This window comes from Armigeres subalbatus, chromosome 1 (genome assembly GCF_024139115.2).
Source record: "Armigeres subalbatus isolate Guangzhou_Male chromosome 1, GZ_Asu_2, whole genome shotgun sequence".
NCBI lineage: Eukaryota > Metazoa > Arthropoda > Insecta > Diptera > Culicidae > Armigeres > Armigeres subalbatus.
This window is the reverse complement of record NC_085139.1, coordinates 164355379-164379574: the sequence shown is the minus strand read 5'-3', so window position 1 is coordinate 164379574 and position 24196 is coordinate 164355379. Positions and strand designations below refer to the sequence as shown.

At 40.7% G+C, this 24196-nt stretch overlaps 1 protein-coding gene across 1 annotated transcript in view; it reads right to left on the bottom strand.

Annotated features, from left to right (window-relative positions):
* The window catches only part of LOC134205475 (cAMP-specific 3',5'-cyclic phosphodiesterase-like), a 69092-nt gene extending 45219 nt beyond the window's left edge, over positions 1-23873 (bottom strand). The window contains 5 exon segments of the mRNA XM_062680750.1: positions 23200-23322; positions 23324-23484; positions 23487-23534; positions 23537-23675; positions 23677-23873. Of these exon segments, the coding sequence (XP_062536734.1) occupies positions 23200-23322; positions 23324-23484; positions 23487-23534; positions 23537-23675; positions 23677-23873 (668 nt within the window).
* Positions 23874-24196: the final 323 nt, after the last annotated feature.

Sequence of the window (24196 nt, the reverse complement as noted above, 5' to 3'; positions counted from 1 at the left end):
CGTTGCGGACCCAATCAACGTGCGGCTTACAATATTTGTTCACAATATATGGCATCGAAAGATACATTATCAAATGTGTCCACAATATCTACACAATATCTAAGAATGCACCTTACGATATTTTAATGTTTCACACCGACCGATGCAGCCGAGCTACACGTCAAAAAGATTTTTTTTACAATGAACTGGTAGTAGTAGGTAGTCCTCATTGTTTTGAGTTTAGACATTTGCTGGTTTTGCATTAAATGCTCCATTGAAGTAACATATTTTCTGTTGGATTATCAGGTGGTGTGCGACATCTCGCTGCAGACGGAAAATGTGTATTGGAAGCGTACTGAGGCCAAAACCTATTGGAGAAGGGAATTCCATCACAAAGAAAACACAATACCTACTAGAATTTTATTTACTCCATGGCAGCCTCCTGACTTATACGTCTGCCGGGCTACTGCTGACAGTTGCAGCCTTCCCTTATCTCCATCAGATTATGGGCCTAGGAACGATTCAAGATCTACAACTTAGAGTCAATGGATTAGCTAAAACAGACGTTATCATAGAATAGGGTCCATAGATCGCGCCACAGGTAGGTTGCTGGCTAGTCAGCAGGAGTCCAGCTGTAGCTTCGGACCAAAACATTCAGGAACTGGTTGGCAGATCTTTGATAGGCGCTGTGCAAGCGTCGGAGTCAAGCCACTTGTACAGGCAGATGTGCTGAAGAGATTATTGTACAAACGTCGAAAGAAAGGCCATTTGTACGGGCAATGGGTTAGAGAAGTTTTTGAGAAGAAGAGCCTAGGACGACTGGCTCAATGTTAGGAGGAGCAAGGATTTTAGCAAGGTTCGTACACTAAGGAGAAGTTTTGGAAATCGATACTTCGCTTTAGACAGAAGATGGGTAGGCACCAATTATATGTAGCTGCTCTTTTGTATATTCAAGAATATTGATAACGATGTATTTACAATGTTATGAAAACTCATATGTGAATATGTACGTTATGTGGAAGATATTGATTTGGAAAATGTATTGGAGGTAACCACTTTCCCTTAGATGGGACTCGAACCCATGACCCTACAGTTCTCGAACCCATTCCTACATGGGTTCGAGTCCCATCGAAGGGAAAGTGGTTACCTCCAATACATTTTCCAAATCAATATCTTCCACATAACGTACATATTCACATATGAGTTTTCGTAACATTGTAAATTAACGTCCAAGTCGGGTGGTTTAATCCCCGGAAATAGGCAATTACCTTTGATTGAACTGAACGATGTATTGTTGATAGGCAGCAAAATAAAATTTCCAGTAAGAATTAGAAATTTTTCATAAAAACTTAGAAAAAAACTTAGAAAAATGATGAAGTCAGGGTATGAACAATGAATACATATAAAATTTCCACAGAAATGCAAAATTTTCATAAGCAATTGAGAATTTTCCACAAAACACTTTTTAAAGCAAAAATTGTAATTATAAAAAAAATCTCCATAAAGAAATCAAAATGTCCATCAAAAAAAATAAATAAATATTTTTTTCCATAAAAAAATGAAGCTGTTCAACAAAATAAAGAATAAAAAACAATAAAAAATAAGAAAATAAAAAAAATAAACTATAAAAATTATAAAATTTTCCATGAACTTTAAACTTTTTTTAAAAAGAAATTTTTTGGAATTATTGTCCCGGTATGTCCCAGGATGGAAACTCTAGTAGCGATAGAGTGGGTATGGAGCATGGCTTTCAAATACTAATAACGTCAACGGTATTGGGCTCTAGAGATTGGGTATTGGGCTCAGTAACCAACTGCTGCAGATGGGACAAAAGAGCGTGGGTGGACAACGAAGGAGAGAAAACTGCAATAACTGGCGATATTGCCTCCTTTATAATATCAGTTGGTATCGGGTCAGTTACTCATCAATCCAGCTGATCAGCTGAAACGTTAGTTCTAGATTGCTTTGAGAATAGGTCGTATGTGCAAAAGAGAGGCTCTCTTCGTTCACGCTCTCTTTCGCTTGTACATAAGCTAGTTTTGCATATTTTGCCACATTTTCACTTCAGAACGCTAGACAAAGCTATAATCTTTAGATATCTGCCAAGAAATCTGAAGTAAACTTTATTATAGATCTGTAATAATCGAAAGAGAATGGAGGCAAAGAGAGACTCTCTTTTGCACATACGACCTATTCTCAAAGCACTCTAGAGTTCGAGTACTTCGAGCAACTTCCTCAGTTTCGACACTTGACCAACCAACATGAGCCGCCAATGATGCGACGCATTACCCGCGTCAAATCAACTCCGAAGTCCAAGTCCCAAGCCAAACGAAGCATGAAATTTCTCAGAGTCCTGTGGTTAATTACCTATAAGCAGATAAGAAATGTTGTACCAACTATGACAGTTCAGGCCGACTGTATGCAAGGTGCCTTTTATTATTTTTTACACTACAGCAGGTCAACGAATTCCACTAGTCTCTCCATTTTGGTATTCATTGACTACGAAACAGCTTTCGATCGGCTGGACCACGAAAATCTTAATACGCTTAGAAACAATGGAGTTCTTGATAAAATCATCTGCTCATCTGCTTAAGGTCACTCCTCATGGAATCCAAGTTTCAAAGTGCTCGCGTTTTCGGGGGCACACCACTCGGTACGGAAGCAACGTACAACTGTCATTTTTGTTATTTCACGCATTATTTCACGCGACGCAGCAAAGCTAGATCAACAAAAATGACAGTTGTGCCCCGCATCCGTATCGAGTGATGTGCCCCCGAAAACGCGAGTTGCAACTTGGATTCCGTGAGGAGTGTCCTTGACGGAGTTTTGTTTGACTCCATCCGAGTTCTCAGTACGCGAGGAAAGGATGAATAATGGCGACGATAATGAAATTGATGGGTGAGCGTGAGAATCTAGTTTCTTGAAATTATGTTGTTTGATCACAGCAGGGATGGGAAAAATCAAATTTTCAAATAATTGAGGATCAACACCACTTTTTTCAACACATAATATCAAACACAATGCCAAGCATCATATTGAACTTCATTGTTGACATAAAATTAGTTTTGGTAAGGTTGTAAACCTTAGATGATAATTTTGTGTTTATTATCAATTGATTCCAAAATTTGAAAAGTCATCGCCAACGACAACCCGCCTACTTTTCACCAACTTCGGAAGTAAAAGTGTTGCAGATGCCTGGGAGGCTGTCCGAAATCGTCAGATTTCTCCAGGTGACTCCGATCCCAACTCCACGATCTGAAATCGACCCATCCGTAAACGTAAAGTTTCACCACCGATCTTTAAAGTTGAGCCTCTGAGTTGTCCCTTCTGCGAAAATGTTAAGCTATCTTCTTCTTCTTCTTATTGGCATTACATCCCCACACTGGGACAGAGCCGCCTCGCAGCTTAGTGTTCATTAAGCACTTCCACAGTTATTAACTGCGAGGTTTCTATGCCGAGTTTTACCATTTTTGCATTCGTATATCATGAGGCCAACACGATGATACTTTTATGCCCAGGGAAGCCGAGACAATTTCAATCCGAAAATTGCCCAGACCGGCACCGGGAATCGAACTCAGCCACCCTCAGCATGGTCTTGCTTTGTAGCCGCGCGTTATACCGCACGGTTAAGGAGGGCCCATGTTAACCTATGGAACTATTTATTATGGCTGTAGAGGAGTGCCAGCTTTTTGCGCCATGCCAGTGGATACATGTCACTGGGAGGAGATAACTAGCGTCTTCTTCTTCTTTATTGGCATTACATCCGCACACTGGGACAGAGCCGCCTCGCAGCTTAGTGTTCATTAAGCACTTCCACAGTTATTAACTGCGAGGTTACTAAGCCAAGTTACCATTTTTGCATTCGTATATCATGAGGCTAACACGATGATACTTTTATGCCCAGGAAAGTCGAGACAATTTCCAATCCGAAAATTGCCTAGACCGGCACCGGGAATCGAACCCAGCCACCCTCAGCATGGTCTTGCTTTGTAGCCGCGCGTCTTACCACACGGCTAAGGAGGGCCTCTATAACTAGATAACTAGCGTACGTGGTGGAAAAGTAACATGCCTCAGCATAGGCAGACTACGCTGGTGTAGAGGGCAACAACCCAGAAGCGGAACTGGTTGAAGGTCGTCGACTGAGTATCGATGAGGTTGAAGTGGGATAAGCACATGAGTTCCAAACCATAAAACACGCGTCTATCGATGATGACCTGACTAATCCGTAGACAGAGCGCTCTGTTATTGGGCCTGTGTGGTTTAGACAGGGTTAGGACTAGATGGAACCTAGTTTTACAAATGACCTCAACTTATTTTCATTTTGGAGACGGGATGTTCCCTTAACTTTATGCTCGAACCTGATGTCTCCCCGGCAAACATGTCTACGGATACATTTGCTGGCGGTCATGGAGAATGACGGATTGGACTTTGAGCCGCGTGCGTGCGGGATTGTCACCGACGACGACCAACATTGGAGAATCTTTTTTCTATGTTTAATGTTAGGAAACAACCAATCTTATTTTTTGAACTAGCCTAAGAAGAATGTGAGCCACCCACCGCGAGTTTGCATCGGTGGTGACGAAATCGAGGTGGCAGAAGAATTTGTGTACTTGGGCTCACTGGTGACTGCCAAAAATGATACCAGCAGAGAAATTCGGAGACGCATAGTGGCTGGAAATCGTACGTACTTTGGACTCCGCAAGATGCTCCGATCGAATAGAGTTCGCCGCCGTACCAAACTGGCAATCTACAAAACGCTCATTAGACCGGTAGTCCTCTACGGACACGAGACCTGGACGATGCTCGTGGATGACCAACGCGCACTGGAAGTTTTCGAAAGGAAAGTGCTGCGTACCATCTATGGTGGGGTGCAGATGGCTGACGGTACGTGGAGGAGGCGAATGAACCACGAGTTGCATGAAAATCGAAACGCGAAAATCGGACGACTGCGGTGGGCCGGGCACGTAGCCAGAATGTCGGACAGTAACCTGGTGAAAATAATTCTCGACAACGATCCGACGGGCACAAGAAGGCGAAGTGCGCAGCGGGCAAGATGGATCGATCAGGTGGAAGATGACTTGCGGACCCTCCGTAGACTGCGTGGTTGGCGACGTGTAGCCTTGGACCGAGCCGAATGGAGAAGACTCTTATATACCGCACAGGCCACTTCGGCCTTAGTCTGGATAAATAAATAAATACTAAGAAGACAAACGAAAATCATGCCTAATAGATGAAATTCTTTTCTCGTTTCTATACTTTTTCTCCTCACTCATTTATCGCAAAAATTATCATATAACAATTATAAAAAAATCATGGCCTCGATGCGATTTGAACCTAGAATATTAACAATAATAGTGCAGTATGCGTTCAGTCTAGTCACATCATTGCCACGCTATCTAAATGGAAGCACTAGGTTATTTGTTCCACAAAGGCTACGACAATTTGCATTGATGCTGGTGCGAAAATGTTAGGATATAAAAGTAAACAAACAAACCGTCTTTTCGTGGCTTTGATAGGGAACGTAAAATGGTTATCACTCTTCAGACTATTTTTCTTTCGTAAAACGTAATTTCACCGAAAATTTTCGTTAGTGAGCATACTCTGCTCTTGAGATAAAGTGGGCATTACGAACCCTAGTCGGCGTGAATGTAAATGTAGATGTTTGATGGTAGGAAGTAAAACACACGTTTCATGACGACGAGGACCTCCAAGACAGACCCTTGGGCTCCGCTGGCTTCCTCCGGGTAGGTCATCGAAGGCTGATCACCAATGGGAACTTGGAAGGAGCCCAAGAAAATAACCCGTAGGAAAATTCCCAGCAAAAGCCAGCAAAGATGCCATTGAGAATTTATTTAATGATCTGGGTTCGATTATTGGTAATTTGTGTATAACGCATTCCAGAGGCTGAAATTCAAAATGTGTTGTATGGTGGACTTCAAGTGCATTGGTCTCCCTAATAGTTGTTTAATTTCCACTAAAAATAACGGAGTTATAGGGCTAGTTGCATTGAAGATATCCAAACCTTTTCATTTATTATCATACTAAGACCAGAGTGGCCTGTGCAGTGTCGCCAACCACGCAGTCTGCGGAGGGTCCGCAAATCATCCTCCACCTAATCGATCCTGTTATCCGAACATAACTCAACTAAATGATTGTAATTTAATTAACATTTAGTTTAAGTTACTGCAACAAGCGCTTCAACTCCGTTATGTTAAGTAGAGTTGTAGAAAAAAAACCGTCACATTAGAAGTCCACCATACAGCATATTTTGAAATTTAGCCTCTGGAATGAGTTATTGACAGACTACTAAATGGTCGAATTCAAATTACCGAATGATCAAAATAATCCTTGGAAGTCAGGATGTCGGGATAGTGATGCTGAGCCGAAGCCATCAATAATCGATATCAACAGAAGTTTGAGAGCGTGAATTAAGGTGGGCTGGCTACACAGTATGAAAGAGTGGAGACGAAATCTGCAAGAAGCGCTGGACTGGAATCCGGCAGGACTTTGCAGGGCCTCAACAAAGAAATAGAGACAGTAGATACGAATCTGGCCTGAGTTCAGGTCAAGGTTGAAGCGAGCAGCCGCCAAGGATAGAGAGATTTTATGTTAGCCCTATGCACCTCTAGGGGTGCTCAGAAAACACGGGTAAGTGAGAATACAAAAAAAAAATACAAAGGCGAAACAAAATTAGGAAGTTGTGAGTGATGGTGAACTGATTTTTGAGTTTCATCACTCCCTACTTTCTCATTTTCCAGAAAAATGCATTGAATAAGAAAATGTTTTGATTTGATGTGTCAGAGCATTTCTATTGACAGCATGACAAAGCGCCGTCGATTAGCCGCCATTTATGGATCCCTCGTCTCCCCCTTTTTCCCGTTATACAATTGGTACATCACCAATAAACTTTTTCTAATAACTGTGCAAAATGTTAACTGCGTATTAGGGTGGCTCAAAAAACACTTTTTCAAATTTGTTGATGGGCCGCCCTCTTATTCGGTTCTATTCGATGCCCTGATGCTCTGGACAAAATTTCAGCCAAATCGGTCAACGTTTGGGCGGTGCTAAACTCGTTGGAAGTTTATATGGAAAAATGTATACAGAAACTAAAAACAGTGATTTGCAGTTGGACGGCACTATTTACGATCAAGAACCATGATACTCATTCAGATCTTGTAGAATTAAATACAGAATGTTATGCTGAAAACCGCGAGAAGATTAGAGTTTATTAGGCAAAGATATTAGCATTTTACTGGAGTGTTGTAGGGGTGAATTTGAAAGAGACTCTTAAAAGTCGAATTACCAATTCGCTCTGGTCAATTGAGCCGAAGCAAAGCCTTATCTTTCGATTGGCAGACATAAATAAGATAATTCCTGCATTCTAAATTTCGACTTGAACTTATTGTGTGCATTTTGAGTTTTTCAGCTATGTATGCTTTGAAGTGTAACGCATTGTAACGTTTGCCTTCTTGCCCAAACTTGATTTAATTAAAATTTCACAAAAAAAACTAGTTAAACAAATGCAGTACAATATTACTCTCTTGAAACCAGTAATGGAATCAGCAGCGGCATTGATTTTGGATCAGAATTTAAGAAAATGTCACCTAGATGGTCCAAAATCTGTAGGGGTCCAAATCAAGTTGGTTACCCTATTCCATGAGAGTGCAAAAAGATCACTTAACAAGAAATATATTGTAACTTGTAACAAAATGACAACTTTCGCGATCATTTTCCAAGGCTCTCATAGAAAAATTTCTCCACTGTACAAATAGCACGTGCTTATCCAATCATCCACCGCCGGAATGCACCACGTGACAACTAAATTTTATAAAATGTCAAAGTAGTTTTTCTGGAGGTATGTTTTTCTTAGACGACTATTTTGCGCGTATTTTTCGTTGCGTCCAAAAATGAGCGGAAGAGCAGATTTTTTTTATGAGCGGTACAGTTTAAAAATAATCATCCAGTTCCCGACCTTCGGTTCTGGGCCGATGAAAGTTCACATGCAAAGAAAACCATAAAAGTGCATAATGCATCCTCCCCTACCTTCCGTCCCTCCGTCGGTAAGACTCGTTCTGGACATGCATCGCCGAATGCGGGTCAGACTCTTGCGTGTGTGATGCGCGCCGCCTCTTGTTGACATGACCGCCACCCTCGTCCGTGTTGAATATGTCCGAACATATCGAGGACGAATCCTGGCGACGCTTATCGTAGATTTTGCGTGGTCGCGGAGGAGTAAAGCTATCGCTCTGCGAGGGACACGCACAGTTCCTCCAGCGAGGAGTTGAGGTTTGCCCTCGACCGCAGCCGATTCGCTTAGTTTGGCGGGATGGTGGCGGTCTTGATCCGCCGATGACGACAAATTGTTGCGGACGACAGATTTTCGTTTCTGTTTAGTCCACGGAGCAGCGAGAAGTACAAATACAGCAACAATCATATCATTGTTTGTTTGACTGATACGGAATTCAAATTTTTAATCTTGCAGCTCAGTCGTGAACGATTGCGTTGGTCAGTTATTCTGTTACATTGGTAATTCATCGAGATACAGCGGTTATAGAGAATTCAAAGATTTAGCGTCACGCTGAAAACTGCAAACCGGAATGCATTCGTTATATAACGGCCGCAGAACGGTGAGAGGAAAACGATTTCCTTCCGGAATTTCATTGCCCAATTTCCGGAGAACAGTTTTGCACTCCCTGGCACGACCGCGAGAATTATCAAGTGTTCACTTTCCGTCACGTTTGATTTTTTCGAATTCCTAATCACCGCAGCACTTCCTGGTAGAATCAGTTTCATTGAAAGCAGTCACAAAGCATTGAAAATTGAGCAAACAGTCACATTTTTTATAGATCGAAACACAGGCGGAAGGTCCAAAACGGGAAGAAGGAAAATTTGCGCGAGCTCGAATGTAAATAATCTTATCTATGACTCGTGTATGGTCGTCGTCGCATTCTAAAATGTATTCGCTACTGACTGGTTCCAATCCATGCCGGATAAGTACGCTGCCCAGACTCTATAATCAATCGATGGTAGGTAATTGTTGTCGGCGCAGACGCCTCTTGCGAATGCCTCTCGAGATTGCCCATACAGCAAACGAGCCACATGGCACTGTGGCTGGCAATTCAGGATTGCCCCATGATAGCCATTTACTCTGGAATACTTTTCAAATGTATTCAAAAGTACCCAAGTAGGAGAGAATAACAGATTTATATCATGCTGAAAACAATTTTACCTACAAAGGAGTTATACACAGTGGCTCAGGATGTTGTTAAAATACGCACTGGAAGCTTTGATTTCGATGATGCCTTGGGAAGGCAAAATGCGTGAAGATTACCGTTGGGTTACCTCTTGTCGAAAGACATAAAATCTATGACATATCTCAGAAATGATTTTGGGGTTTATAGGTCAAAAACGTGATAAAATCGTGTTGAAAACGTAATAATGGGGGGTAGACTAACTACTATTAGAATAAAGTCGCAGTTCTTGGGTGAATTCACAGTTTTTCACTGAACCAATTGATGCAGCCCAGAGTTATGGATCTCGTTTATTTCGATTCCACCGAATTTCTATTATTTTGTTATAACGCATTCGACGTAGCAACCCATGTAGCCTATCAATTTGTTGACTTGGCATTAGATGAAATAAAAGGTTTGGATTTCTCTCAAAATCGGTAAAGTACCTATCACTAACATACCTTTATCCTTCTCTCGGCTTTGCACCAATAGTTGCGGTAGTTTTCTATGGTTGCGAGTCCCATATAAAAACAATGGGATTCGAAACTATAGGAATGCGAATTTTAAAATATAGCAACTATTGGACCACTACACCAATAATTGGATGTATCATTTTAGGTAACAGTGGCGGATGCTGCTGCAATTGAAACACTTTTCGGATAAAATATAATCAATAAACTTAAATGTGCACTCTTGAGGCACATATTGAGGTTTATTAGACGGATACCACGACTTAAGTGTGTTTTACAGAGTCTTAGGGTATTTCTTAAATGTAAACATTGTGTCTAGCTGTCATTTGGTGCTCTTGAAGTTTTCGTGCTCAAAATTTGCCGATATTGTACAGCTTCACAAATATGCGGTCAATAGGTTTATGCAGATGTAAAATAAGCGTGATTCTATCTCACCAACGATCGGGGCGTCCTTCAAAGACAACACGCCGAATTAACAGAACTATCTTGAAGGAGGCGGAGCTGGATCAGGGACTATCAGCTTGAAAAATTGCGAAACAGATTGAAAGCGAGTTTTCAATTCAACTAACATCACGATTCGTACCAGTAATGAATGTTATTTGGGTCTAACGACCAGCGTTGGGGCGCAAATATACTCTCCAATAAGACGGAGATTTGAAGCACACCCCAAAACTGGTTTTACAGTTCAAGGAAAATCGTGTCAATTGTATCAAGGCACAGTCTCCCAACCTTATTCCAATCGAGCATCTCTGATCAATTTTAAAATTTAGGGCCCAGAAGCAAAAACCAACAAGCATCCAGCAATTGCGGCAGGTATTTTTTTCTGAATGGGACAAAATCACTTTGTAAACAACTGCTAAGCTTGTTGAGTCGATGCCATGACGATGCTGTGCAGTTTTTGAAGCCAAAAGTGGTCACACGAAGTACTAAAGCTAGATGAGCCAGAGGGATGGATAAACTTTTTGTTGCGTATTTGTGTTATATTCCAATCGACTCGGTTCGACGAATTGAGGTGTTGTCTTTATGTATAATCATTCGGTTTTTTTTTGCAACAATGGCCAATTGGGCCAATTTTCAATAACGAAAAATTAGGCAGCATTTTGCAAGAAAATCGGATGAGGATACATAAAGACAACACCTCATTGCGTTCCGGAATTAAAAAAAACTCATTGTTTTTTTCTACATTATTTTTGGAGCCGCCTAATTTTAAATTCTATATTTTTCCCGTCACGACGGTCCATTCCCACCAGAACAACTTTCCTATTGACATTATATATAGAAATTTTTTCAGAAACACCAAAAAATTCGAAATGGGCCAAACAAAATAACGATTTCAATTATGGGTCAATAAGTCCTTAGAGTACAGACAACGTGAGTTTACTCTAGAGTACTCTTTACGGCTTATTTTCAAGATTTTTCAAACAAATTTGACCCTAGGGGACAGATTTCGGCTAGTAGAAAAAAAAAACGAAGGAGGCTTGGACCGGATAGGATGTGTTTTTCAACGCTTGACAGAAATTTTCTTTTTTCAGAGTGAAGATTTCTAAGATCGTTGGAAATTAAACACTCCCAGTTTCTTGTGACGGCTGCTTTCAACGAATATGGATGTTTGCTGATTAACGTTGGAAATACTTTCATATGGAATCCAATAAGATACTTTACGTGCATTTATTTACGCTTCTTCATCCACTTGTACGTGCTCAAACTCTTAATTTAAAACTTGCTTTACTTATTTTACAATTATAAATAATGAAAATTGGAGGTTTGACAAACTTTCGATAACCTTTTAAAACTGACAAAACATAACACATTGACATAATTGCATCAATGATTACACCTTTTTCGTAGATAAGCTCTTGACATATACTGGTTCAACAGATCTTTTGTTTTAAGCTTTATTCGAATGATTTTTAAAGAAATTTATAATTTCAGCATTGAGGGTTTCCAGATTCTTTACAAGTATTGTATAAAAATCTAATAATTCTATTTGCTGACGAAGAAGTAGGAATTTTACAGTTTTGTTTGTACCTGGATTTGTACGATTTTTGTGGAGTTTCTGCGCGAGATTGTGGTGACTTGTTATTGTAAATGAAATCTCGCTTAACTTTTCAAAAGGACCTAAGTAGCGTTTTTTCATGAATTGGTTGGAATACTGCAATCAATAGCTTTCATGTTGTTCTGTTGATTGCGCTGTTCAAATTGATTCATGAAAGAAATGTTACTTGGGACCTCTTGAAAAGTTAAGCGAGAGATTTATTAATATCCTATACACCTATTCATTCTGAAAGGAGAGAATTAATCCGTTGAGGAAACGATGCCTGACTGCTCTTGTTTCAGATAAGGCAGTCAGTAAAACAACAACTAAATTATTAGTTAATAGCGTAATTATTTTGTAAACCCGGAAAAGTTTCAATTGAATGTGCTACGCCATCCAATGGTTCTACATTTAAAAGTGGTGCTGGTGTGTTTTTTTAAAATACACAATCGAGATTCGATTTTTCTAATGCAATAGTGTACATTTCTTCCAGCACTTATTTCTAGAGGGATATACAGTGGCGTTGCTAATTATTTCAAATCTAAAGGAGCTTCCGAAATCAAATGCTTTACAATAATTTCAATTGATTGAAATATTGTTAATTTTAATATGGCGTATTAAGCTCGACTCTAGCGAATAACGGTGAATTCGAATCCTAAAAGATAAACGTTTGAATGGGTATATAGATTCTTGACGTTGCTTTGCTTTCGAGAAATTAATTAAATGTATTTATATTGGAAAATCTTAAATATTCATCTTTGTACGCATAGCAAAATTGATTTACAATTATATATATTAATTTATATATAATTATGTTGTATTTTGTTCCCCCAAAAAATGTTGTGATTTTATTAAAGCATACAGCCCCTGTAAACACATCAAGACAAAATTTTCAAAACGACTTATCTGCTTTTGTAAACAAAGATTCAAACGATGATTTGACGAATCTGATAGTGCTCCCACGTAAACCAACACCATCAACAGGTAGCAGGAATCCTACCTACCTATTGATGGTGTTTGACTATCGAATTCGTCAAATCTCGTTGAATCTTTTAACAAATAGCTTAACTTCTTACTATACTTATCTTTGCTGAATTCCTATTCAATCGGAACAAACATGTGATTATGAGCAGTATGTTTGTTATAAAACGAGGTGATCCAAACTAATTGGTATGTACCGTGCAGGACCGAAATCCGTACAGCACCGAAATCCGTCCACCTTCTGAGATATCAATAAGTTAAAGGGGGTTAAAGGTAATTCATAGAAATAATTTATCTTATTCTGTTCTATACTTGGCAGTAAGCTTCTAGGGCATAGAAATGAAAGACTTTGAAATTAAAACAACAAAAATCAAAAACAAATCACCATCAAGCGCGGGTTTTACCGCCATTTGTTTTCGGCTAAGTATATTACCAAAAAGTAGCTGTGTTTTTCTAATTGCGAATCTACATAGATAAGCGAATACAAATCAGAGGATCGCTTCTCAGGTGCGTATCGAACTATTTACAATGGTAGTTTAGTCAATCAGACTCTTCAATTTTAATATTTAGTTAAAAAATAGCTGTACAGTTTTTGATCTGACGGATTTCAGGTCGAGTGTAGTAGATTTTATTCATTATTTTGTCAAGTTTTCGTAGTTTTTAATGAGTAAATTGAAACACTTCAAAAGTAAAAGCCATGCTCCTTTAGTAAATGACAAACGTTTTATTTACATTCGATTCTATTTTTCTAATGACTTGTTACTAGGTGCTTAAGTGTACGGATTTCGAGTCTACGTATCATATAGAATTTATTACATTGTCAAATAAACTAATATTCTCTAATATTTGACAAATTTTGTGAGTCAAGTCTAGCTTCATTAAATGAAATCCTGCTTGATCTTTGTTTTACTAGCTTCAAGGAGATGTACATTTTCACTGATCGAAGCACCTTCTCCTCTAGTGAAATCGTCCATTCACTCCTCCTCTGTTAATAGACATAAGCGGGTTTCGCATTGTTTATTTTCGATCCAGCTGAACAGTCTACTACGATATAAGAATGGCGATTATACAAAAATGAATGAATTTCTCACCGGCATTAATTGGAATACTCTCATCAATCAGGCCCTTAATTCGTCGTGACAACTTTCTCAACATTGTTTTATGCAATTGATCAATTCATTCCAAAACGATTAAGCAACCCTCCCAAAATCCACCATGGAAATAACTCTAAAGGCGTCTGAAAAGTCGTAAACGGTCTGCTTTGCGTAGATTTTCAAAGTTTAAAACTCACCAGTATAAGCTTCACTATAACATATTGAACGGTCGCTACAAACGCATGAACAAAGGCTTTACTCCTCTTACCAACGAAAATACAACTGAAATTACGTCACAACCTAAAGGGTTCTAGAACTACGTCAACCAACAACAGAAGAATCTGGTCTACTACCATGACTAAGGGTAACACTGATATGCATCAACTAAAGACATCTGTAATCTGTTTCAACAGCAATTCTCGGTGTATTTACTAAAGAGTCCTTGGATTACTTCAAATCACTGAAGCCAGCTCAACGTCCCTGTTCGTCCTCCAGTTGAAATCACCCAATCGTCGATACAGACGCAATGTAAACTTGTTCTACTTTAAAGCCTCTACTACTGTGTCCAGATGGTATACCGCCTTCGTCCTTAAAAATGTTCAGTAGTCTACTCCCTCTGACTAGTCTCTTCAATACTTCTTCAAGTTGGACTTTCCTGAGCATTGGAAGAAATCCTACATTTTCCTGTTTTTTAAAAAGGTAATAAGCGTGAAGTTAGTAACTACCGCGGAATAGCCGCTTTATGTACCACCTCAAAATTATTTGAACAAGTGGTTTACAAATTTCTGCTACAACTGTAAAGATTTTATCTCTGAGCATCAACACGGTTTTATGCCGGGGCGTTCAACAAATACGAATCTGACAATTTTATCTTTCATCGCAATCTCTTCAGAAAGATGTCAAGTAGACGCAATTTACGACTTTTCAGCGGCATTCGATAAAATTAATCACAGGATTGCAGTTGCTAAGTTTGAACGCCTAGGATTTTCTGGATCTTTTCTGTGCTGGCTTCAATCGTACCTAACTGGCCGGGATTCCCGTAACACGGTAGATCACTTTGACGTAGTGTGTTGCGGTGTAAGATCTACCAAACAGGCCTAACCTAATCCATTTTTCTAGCTAGGCAATAAGTTGTGGTATTGGATTCATCGTATTTAGTCCTCGCTACCAACAAGTCTCAGAAATAAAACATAATTAATGTTACCTTTGCAGACAGTTGAAGACTCAATTCCTCTTGTTTGAGGCTAAACTGTATACAGCGGAAACAACTTTCAAGCATGTTAAAAACCTCGTACCCGGTCTAGGCTGAACGACTGCTGGAAAAATCAGTTAGGGGTTTAAATGCCTCTCTTCTTGAACTGGTGAACAATGGTAGTGAAGGAACACACGAGTTCTTATTAGAACAAATTCTCTTGCTTGAAATGGTCTTGTAGACAAGCTAAATCCGGTTTTCATTGTTTACTGGTGATATTCTAGAAGCAAGAGAGATGTGGCTAGGGGCTCCGATGCATGGCCAAAAACAGTATCACTGTTCTGTTTTCTCAAGAAAGAGTTGATTTCCTTTGATAAGGGGCGCGCCTTCAATGGGATTGGTCTCTATGAAGGGTCTAAATAGCGGGACCTTTCATGGTGGTCTTGAGAAAACAAACAACAACTGTATCGAAACCGATACTGCATTCTTCTCAATAGCACTGGAGTAATTCGACATGCCCTTAAACACTAAGGATACGGGTAACGCTACAATAGATCTAATAATTGGTCGCAGTGGCACACCTGAACAGGAGAAAAAAAAAAACTGGCCGTGAAATGGCCATCAAACTAGGAGATACCATTTCACAACATTTTGACGTTTCCTCAGGTGTACAGCAAGGTAGTCACATAGGCCATTGATATTCCTAGTTTACCTCAACGATGTGAATTTAATACTTGATTCATTCAAGCTTTCGTTTCCGACGATTTTAAATTGTACTGGATTATCAACGATACTCAAGATGCACTCTTCCTACAAATATCGGACGTTTTCGTTAAATGGTGCGAGATAAATCGCATGGCCCTCAATGCTGAAAAATGTCGATAATTTCCTTTTCCGTAAACACTTTTTGATCGACTTTAGTTACAAAATTGGACCCATAGTTATTAGAAGAGAATCTATTGTTAAAGATCTGGGGGTTTTATTAGACACTAAATTAACCTTCAAAGATCACATCGACTTCATTACTTTAAAAGCTTTTAGACGCTTGGATTTATTTTTCGCATAGCAAAACACTTGATAATATTCAATGTCTTAAATCATTATACTGCGCGTTGGTCAGGTCATTATTGAATGTTCATCTATTGTCTGAGCTTCTTTCTGCAAACAGCACAATGCGAATTGAAAGGTACGCGCAAATTCGTCCGTTTCGCCCGCCGTCTTCCTGGAATGACCCAAATAATTTACCTAGCTATGAAGCACTGTCAGCTTATTAGTTTAGATCTGCTTAGTGATCTCGAGACGTTTCAAAAGCCTTTTTCATCTCGGAACTATTGCAATCAAGAATTGATTGCCCGCTTCTTTCTCGCAGTTGAACGTTAATATTCCCTTTCGCCAACTTCGATCAACTCTTTATTACTTAAGAGGTGCACGAACGTATGCCCAAAATGCACCTTTCGCTAGTATTGTGTCATATTCAATTCCTGCTCGAGGATATATGACTTTCCCTTTCGCAACCCTCCGAAAACAGTTTACTTTTCAACTCTATTACAACACACACCAGAATAAGTGGTTTAACTAGGACAGTATTTTAATGTAGAGTTATTGATAATTATATGCAAGAAAACTATGTATCATTTGGAAACTATGTATTTCTTTTGGTATTAAAGATAAGGAGGTTTTGCGCCCATTTGAGAAAGACCACAAGAGCAGTTCTACTCAAATGGGCTTTTCCCTGCTCCAAATAAAGAATAAAGAAGAAATCCATTTCAATATAGGATAGCTGGCAGTATACTTTTCCACTTTTTTGTATGTTTAGCAAACAGAGCTAATGTCGCTGAGAATATTCTGCATTAGTTATCTCAATCCACTGAGAAATTGATGCATAATGGGTCCATTTTGAATACTTGATTTTTTATATTTTTTAATACGTATTAATCCGATTTCGTTATACCATCGTATTTTTGGGTTCTAGTTTCAACGAAATCGTATAAATTCCTGCTCCACACCATAATCTGATGGAGTCCATGAACTTACATTTTAGTTTTTTGATTGATTTTGCCTTTACCTAAATGCGTAGTAACAACTAAAATATATAAAAAAACACATTTTTGTCATTTCATAAAACAAAATTAATACGAAGGCTATCATTTCACTCGAATACGAACTTTTTATATAGGTCTCGAGACCCATGTGTATTAATACCAATCGACTCAGATTGTAACATGATCATTCATATATGATTTAAAAACACTGATACTCTATTTTCATTCTCTTGTAGAAAGCGTTATTCAGGATGGGGAAGTGGAATAATATCTATAGGCTCGATGCGAACGCACTAGAATTGTTGCTGAGGCAGACAGTTCAATTGTAGCGACAGCAATCCTGGGCATTAAAAGGATTATCTTTTTTTATACACTTGTGTATGTTACCTTTATGGATTCGCATTATGCGTTTTAACAGTGTACTGTGTCTCGTCCTTGACGTTCGCTCGCTACTCTTGTTCAATCTCGACGTGAGGTTAAATAAGAGTGGGTTTATGGATATGTGTTTTAATTAGTTTTCAACAAATTGTCACCTATATGGATTCGCATTATGCGTTTTCACAATGTACTTTGTGTATATTACCTATGGATTCGCATTATGCGTTTTCACAGTGTACTCTGTGTCTGTCCTTGACGTTCGGCTTCGCTACTCTTGTTCAATCTCAACGTGAGGTTAAATAAGAGTGGGGTTATGGATACGTGTTTGACTTGGTTTTCAACAAATTGTCACCTATGAGATTCGCATTATGCATTTTTTTGCAATGTACTTTGTGTATGTTACCTATGGATTCGCATTGTACGTTTTCACAATGTACTCTTTCTAGTCCTTAACGTTCGGGTTCGCTACTCCTGTTCAATCTCAACGTGAGGTTCAATAAGAATGGGTTATGAATATGTGTTTCAATTTTCAACATGCCACCTATAGGATTCGTATTAGTTTTTTCACAGTGTACTCTGTGTCTCGTCTTTGATTCGGCTATGTATCTCTTGTTCATCCTCAACGTGAGTGTGGGGTTATGAATATGTGTTTTACTTGTTTTCAACAAACTTCCACCTATATGGATTCGCATTATGCATTTTTTTACAATGTCTGTGATTGTCATCTATATGGATTCGCATTATGCGTTTTTCGATGCACTCTGTATTTCGTCTTTGACCTTCGTATTGTTACATCCTCTGTGTTTTGGGACCTCTCTTTAGTCCCTAGCTGAACGTGTAGTCTACATATGGCTTCCCTATAAATGGTTCCATTCTCCTTTCCAACTTCACTTCCTCTTCCTTCCCTACTTCCTTTTCCGTCAGGTAAATGATGAGAAGGCCGAAGTGACGATACAAATCTCCCAAATTGAGGGAACGTGCCTCCTGAGCCGACTTCATACTACTGATACCTGATGATCATTCATATATGATTTAAAACACTGATACACTCCATTTCATTCTCTTGTAAAAGCGTTATTCAGGATGGGAAAGTTTTGCAAAGAGGAATAATATCTATATCGATGCGAACGCACTAGAATTGTTGCTGAGCTGAACCAGTTCGAATTGCTTGGCGACAGCATCCTGGGCATTAAAGGCAACGAACTCTACAGCTTCAAAACTGACGACACCTTTGCGCAATCGTCCGATAGTTGAGCATTGCAGCCATAATTCCGATGGAGACAACGTAGGATGAAAATGAGAAATGCATGAAACTTACGTTGAAGATTCGTGGTGCAGTTCAAAACCGAAGCTATTTCGATAGAAGAGAACTAAAGCAGTGAGCACGTTCCAATTCTTTACTTTTACTTCAATGTTTATTGCATTGTTTATAAAACAAATAGATTCATTAAAATACCACTAAATACGTACAGGGCATCTTTGCTTCTATTGCCGCGGATATTGTGAGAGTCCCAGGTATCCGGTTCACGCTTAGTTATCAACGGTGGCTCTTCTCGACCTTCTATTCCTGAATAGTTAGTACAGAACAAGGGCGTCCTTGTGAAGTTTTGCTGTACCTGTTATGACAACTAGTACATCCCTCCCACACTTTCTGAAGGAACTTTTCTTGCTTCAAGGAATCCTTTGCAGTACTAGTCTTCATAACAAAAGGCACCATAACGAGACATGAGATCTGATCAAATTATTCGTAAAACTACACACACACAGGGGGCATATTTCGGCTAGTTTTACCAAACTACCAAAAAATAGCAAATCAATAACTAAAAACGGCAGTAGTTGTTGAGCCCAGAGCACAGACAAAAGGTTAAAGCAGTGATCAACGACACAACGGAGACAATATGGCATGATCGTAGAACAATGTCTGACAGAGACAGAATCAGGTTGGATTCAGTACATACACAGATTCTGGAGGACAGGTCGCAGCGCATATGCTGTTGCAGCAAGGGCACGGAAGGGCCAGGGTGCCAATTAGCACATCAGGATCAATGCCAGCGAGATCCTGATTATGGCATTCTGACCGCGTTTTAACGGACCTTGTCTTGGATATCGAAATATTGTGAAAGCGAGTGGCGTTTGACATTCTACTCTCAATGGGGGGTGACACTGACTCGAAACGGCGAGTGGGCGAATGTCTAGGCTGTCTCCCGTCTTCTAAAACCGTGGAGGGCCTTATAGCACGCTGTCCAATTCTGCCACCAACCTTTGCCTGCTGGATGGGAGTAGGCTCAGATGCCCTTTCCTGACTTGCGCCGATCTGGCTCTGAACACGTAAGTGCAAAGATGACCATGGGATCATTACAGGCGACTACTTCAGTAGGCTTCGACAACCAAGGGGACTCAATTACAGTGAAAAAATAATTCTTTTGATGATGCATTATGCATGGGAAATATATGGGAGTATGCATGTGTAAACCCTTTGGATTTGGTGAGTCTCCCAGGAGGCGGAGAGCAGAGTGACGGAGACTGCAGCAACGGCAGAGTCTTCTCCAGCGGTTATGGGGTATAGCCCTATCAGCACGCGGTTAGAGAGCTAAGGCAGCAATCCGGCGAAGGCGCTTAGGGCAAACCAAACGACGTGCAACCATAAGGCCAAACATCGTCTGGAAGGAACAGATCGTGTGCAGAGGGCCCGAAGGCGTCGCGGAAGCGCAAGATGACTGTGCAAGTAACACAGCTGGATCTTAACCATTGTGCAGCTGCCCAGCAGCTGCTGTTGCAGTCGGTCTCGGAGTTTGGGACAAATGTCGCCGTCTTGTCCGACCCGTACAACGTCCCTATTAATGCGCAATTGGGTGGCGGCTGTTGCACGACGGAATTGTGCCCGCCAGAGGTGGTACACTCCTCTGCTGAGGGTGTCGCGATATCAAGATCATGGTGTGTTCTGTAGCTGCTATGTCCCACCAAGGTAATCATTAGAACAGTTCAATCAGATGATCGATGAGTTCGTCCGACCTAGATGGGTCGAAAGCCGGTCGTCATACAGAATTTGAACGCTTGAGCAGTGGAGTGGGGCATGCACCAATCGAAGGAGTCAAGGCGTTATTAGAGGCGCTAGCGAAGCTCGACGCGGTAGATCATGATAGCTCCGCTAGCACGTTCAGAAGGAACGGAGGGTGGACGAGGGTTACACCCACAGTTATCATCTAGAAAATCACTTTAAGATCAACCATGGCGTGCAACATCCGAGGTCCGAGGCACTGGGAATGGAGGCCAACACTGAAGGTTGGAGCGGAGATGCGTTGGTAGCTGTCCTATCACGCGCGTGCGACGCCACTATGCCGAGAAAAGCCCTGCCGAGAAATGACAGACCTATACTGGTGGAGTACCGAGATTGAGGACATTCGATCATCCTGCCTCAAGGATAGACGAAGGATGCAACGTGCCCGCACCGAGGATGAAAGAGCGGACCGCCGTGAAGTGTTTCGAGCCTTAAAACTGGCCTTTAACAAAGCCATCAAGAGCAGTAAGAGAGCGCGTTTCGATCAACCTGTGAAGGAGCCACGCGAATCCGTGGGTGACGCCTCAGGATAATGATGGCCAAGACCGAGGGATCTCTTCACCCCGAACGGTCCCGGATCGGTTGGCGAAGATTATCGGGCACTCTTCCCTCCCCTCCTGCACGAAACGATATAGGTACGGCAGTAGTGACTCGTGACGACGAAGAGTTACTCGCGGTGCCAAATCCTGGTAACGAACAAGCTCCAGGCCTGATGAGTTCTGAACAGCGCTCAAAGGCAGCATGCAGCCGTACATGTTCAGGCTAGCTATGCAGATATGCCTTGATGGTGTAGATTCCTGTAGTTGGTTTGTTGCCGAAGCTGCAGACCGGGCGACCCATCGGCGTATAGACCAATCCCTTATAGACACGACGGGCAAGTATGAAGGATCATTCTCACAGGCTGACTCAGCTCCACGGTACGAACGGCCTGTCAAGCAATCAGTTTGGTTTTGCGGAGAAGTCCACGTTGGACGCTATTAACCGTGGTAAGACCGACGAGATAGCGATCCTGAAGGCGGGTATTCGATACTGTGCATTAATGACATGATCTGAAGAACGCATCCGAGCGGCGAAGTGAGTCAAAATGGTTGCAGCAACAGTTGTAACCAAATCTGGTCACATATGAGTTACAGTAACCTACGTGGAACATGTGTGCTGCTAGGGATTCAACAGCGCAAGCTGGGATGCCATCGAGTTCTCGTTACACCAGATTAGCCTGCTTGTGGGTCTGTACCGGATTTGAAACTACAGAACCGTGTACTATTAATAAGCGAACAGCTTTCATTTTGTTGATTTTAATTATCTTTCGATTATCTACCTCCTTTTGGGTGAACTGACCGATAAAACCACAAACCTCTTTCATCACAATCACGGTCGTAAAATCTGTTTCAATTATGATAATAAGTAAAATCATTTCCTCCTGAGTCGAAATCCGTTCGCCGTGGATGGATTTCGAATCAAAGGATCAAAATCCGTACAGCCATTTTTGAACTGAGTGTTTTAATTAATGGAGATCCATTGACTAATCTACCACTGTGTATGAATCAATACGTACCTTGAAAATTTATCCCTTTGATTTTAATTCCGTTGATCTTATTTAGTTCACTGCAATTTGTAATATAAATACAGTCATTTTTCGAACAGTTAGGATGAATACGCAAACAAATGGGACCTAAAAGTCTGCGTATGTTGCGTGGCGAGTTGTATTCATTTTTGTTATTTAAATTTCAAAGCCTACTTTTCATTTCAATGGACAAAAAGCTTACTGTCAAGTATATAAATAGGATAAGATGAATTATTCATAAATTAATTACCTTAAACCCCTTTAATTTACTGTAATCTCCGGCGGGACTGCATGAGTGATTCAGGACCATGCGAGTCCCGGAAGGTTAAACTTTTAGTTGCCTGTCCTTTTTCTGTCTGTTTAACTCTCACTTCTGTGTAGTAGTGATATTCGATCTTCGATTACCAAGGCTTCTCCATCATTCCGCATTCGACCGTTCCATAAAAAGTGCATTGGTCCCACCAGTTGAGCGATGACCCGTTTGACGCAGGATATGATTCAGCGGATTCTTTCTCAAAGAACCCTTATTTTTCTTACTATATCAAGAACGAAAACTCAAAAAAGTACTGCAATCCAATATTCTAATTCGATCGAATGTTAGGCTTGAATTTGATTGTCATTAATAATCTAACAGAATACAGAATATCTATCATTGTTTCAACTTTTCTGCGTCCTTCAATCGGCAATCACTTGTTACCATTAGCCAGTATGCTATCACAGACTGCATGGCTACCGTTTATTGGGTGAGATCCGGAAAACCAGGCAAGGCTTCCCTGGAAAACATAGTAATGGGTGTGTGTGTTCCAGGAGAGGAGGTGAACGGGACAGAGAGGAGAACACACGAATTCTATTGACGTGCATTTTGCGAGTAGTTGAACGAATTTGGTTTGATTCAGTAAAATTTCTATGAGAAGCAACAAACTAAATGCATTTAAATGAAATGCGCCCAGCGAAAGCAAAGCATGTTGTTCGTGCCATTGGATTATATTATGGGCGTTTGTTTCAGCGTACCGGCGCTGACTGCAGGACCTTCGAGATCGTTTTTCAGTGACGTCATAGCGTTCCAGGGTCTTTACAGTCGTTCTATCATCTATCATGCTCTACATTTTGCCTATAGTGTGTAATGATGGCATAAGAAGAAAAAAATGCAACAACCTACTTTGGCGGAATACTTACTCCAATGTTTCAGCGTTTTGTAACAGGAGGTTCGTTCCTCTTGGTTGTTTGCTCCTGCGAATGCTCAAATGGCTGGACTGAGTTGAAATTTTGCGGTTCAGTTCGAGGCTCTTTTGAGCTTCAGCTCGTTGCTTCTTCCATTTCGCCGATGTTCTCAAATCCGGCGGAAATGGCTAGCTCTGGAGACGATGGAATAAGAGAGGGTGACGTCAAAGCGGCCAATCCGGAAAATGTGTGAGGAGATTTCAAAGATGGGGAGGCCAGGGCCTGCTGGAAACTGGATGAGAAGTCGCTCCAGGCTAGAAACTTTGTTGCGTCGTTGCTGCGCTGCTGCTGCTCTGCGAAAACTGTGGAACTTGGTTTTCTTCGAGCTCGCTGCCGTCGGGCAGATGACGAAGTAGTATATAGATTGAAATGATTGTACGCTTGCGTTTGTATTCCACCTTGTTGCTGCGAATTTCCTTGGAGTCGAACATTTCCATCAATCGGTCGGTTTTCGGTCCATAATCACCTACGAGTTCGGTAGCTCCAGCCGAATCTGGCTGTTGAATACATTTGCTGCTGTTTTTTTGTTGTGTTTGTAGCTGTTGATGCTGATATGTCGATCGCATTTGCTGCTGTTGTTGCTGGACAGAAACCTTCCAAGAGCACACTTTATCGTCTTCTTCTTCCATGCGATTTGAAATGGCAGCGATGATAGGGGTAAATTTTCCTTCTGCTCAAGTTCACTGGCTCGGCTAAGTTGCTCTTCGCTGTATGGCTTTTTTACTTTTGTAAACTTCATCAGCGAACGCGATGGGCTCATTGATTTTGATAATTTGATCAATTCAATTGCTAATGAATTGCAGGATGAAATTGATCTATTCGGATATTCAGAATAAACAGTGATTTAGTTTGCTAAAAATTTAATATCAACGAACATCGTTTCCCAGGCAAGCATTGCACATTTTTATTGACAATGACGCCATCAGGGATGAGAAAGATCTATATATTAGCG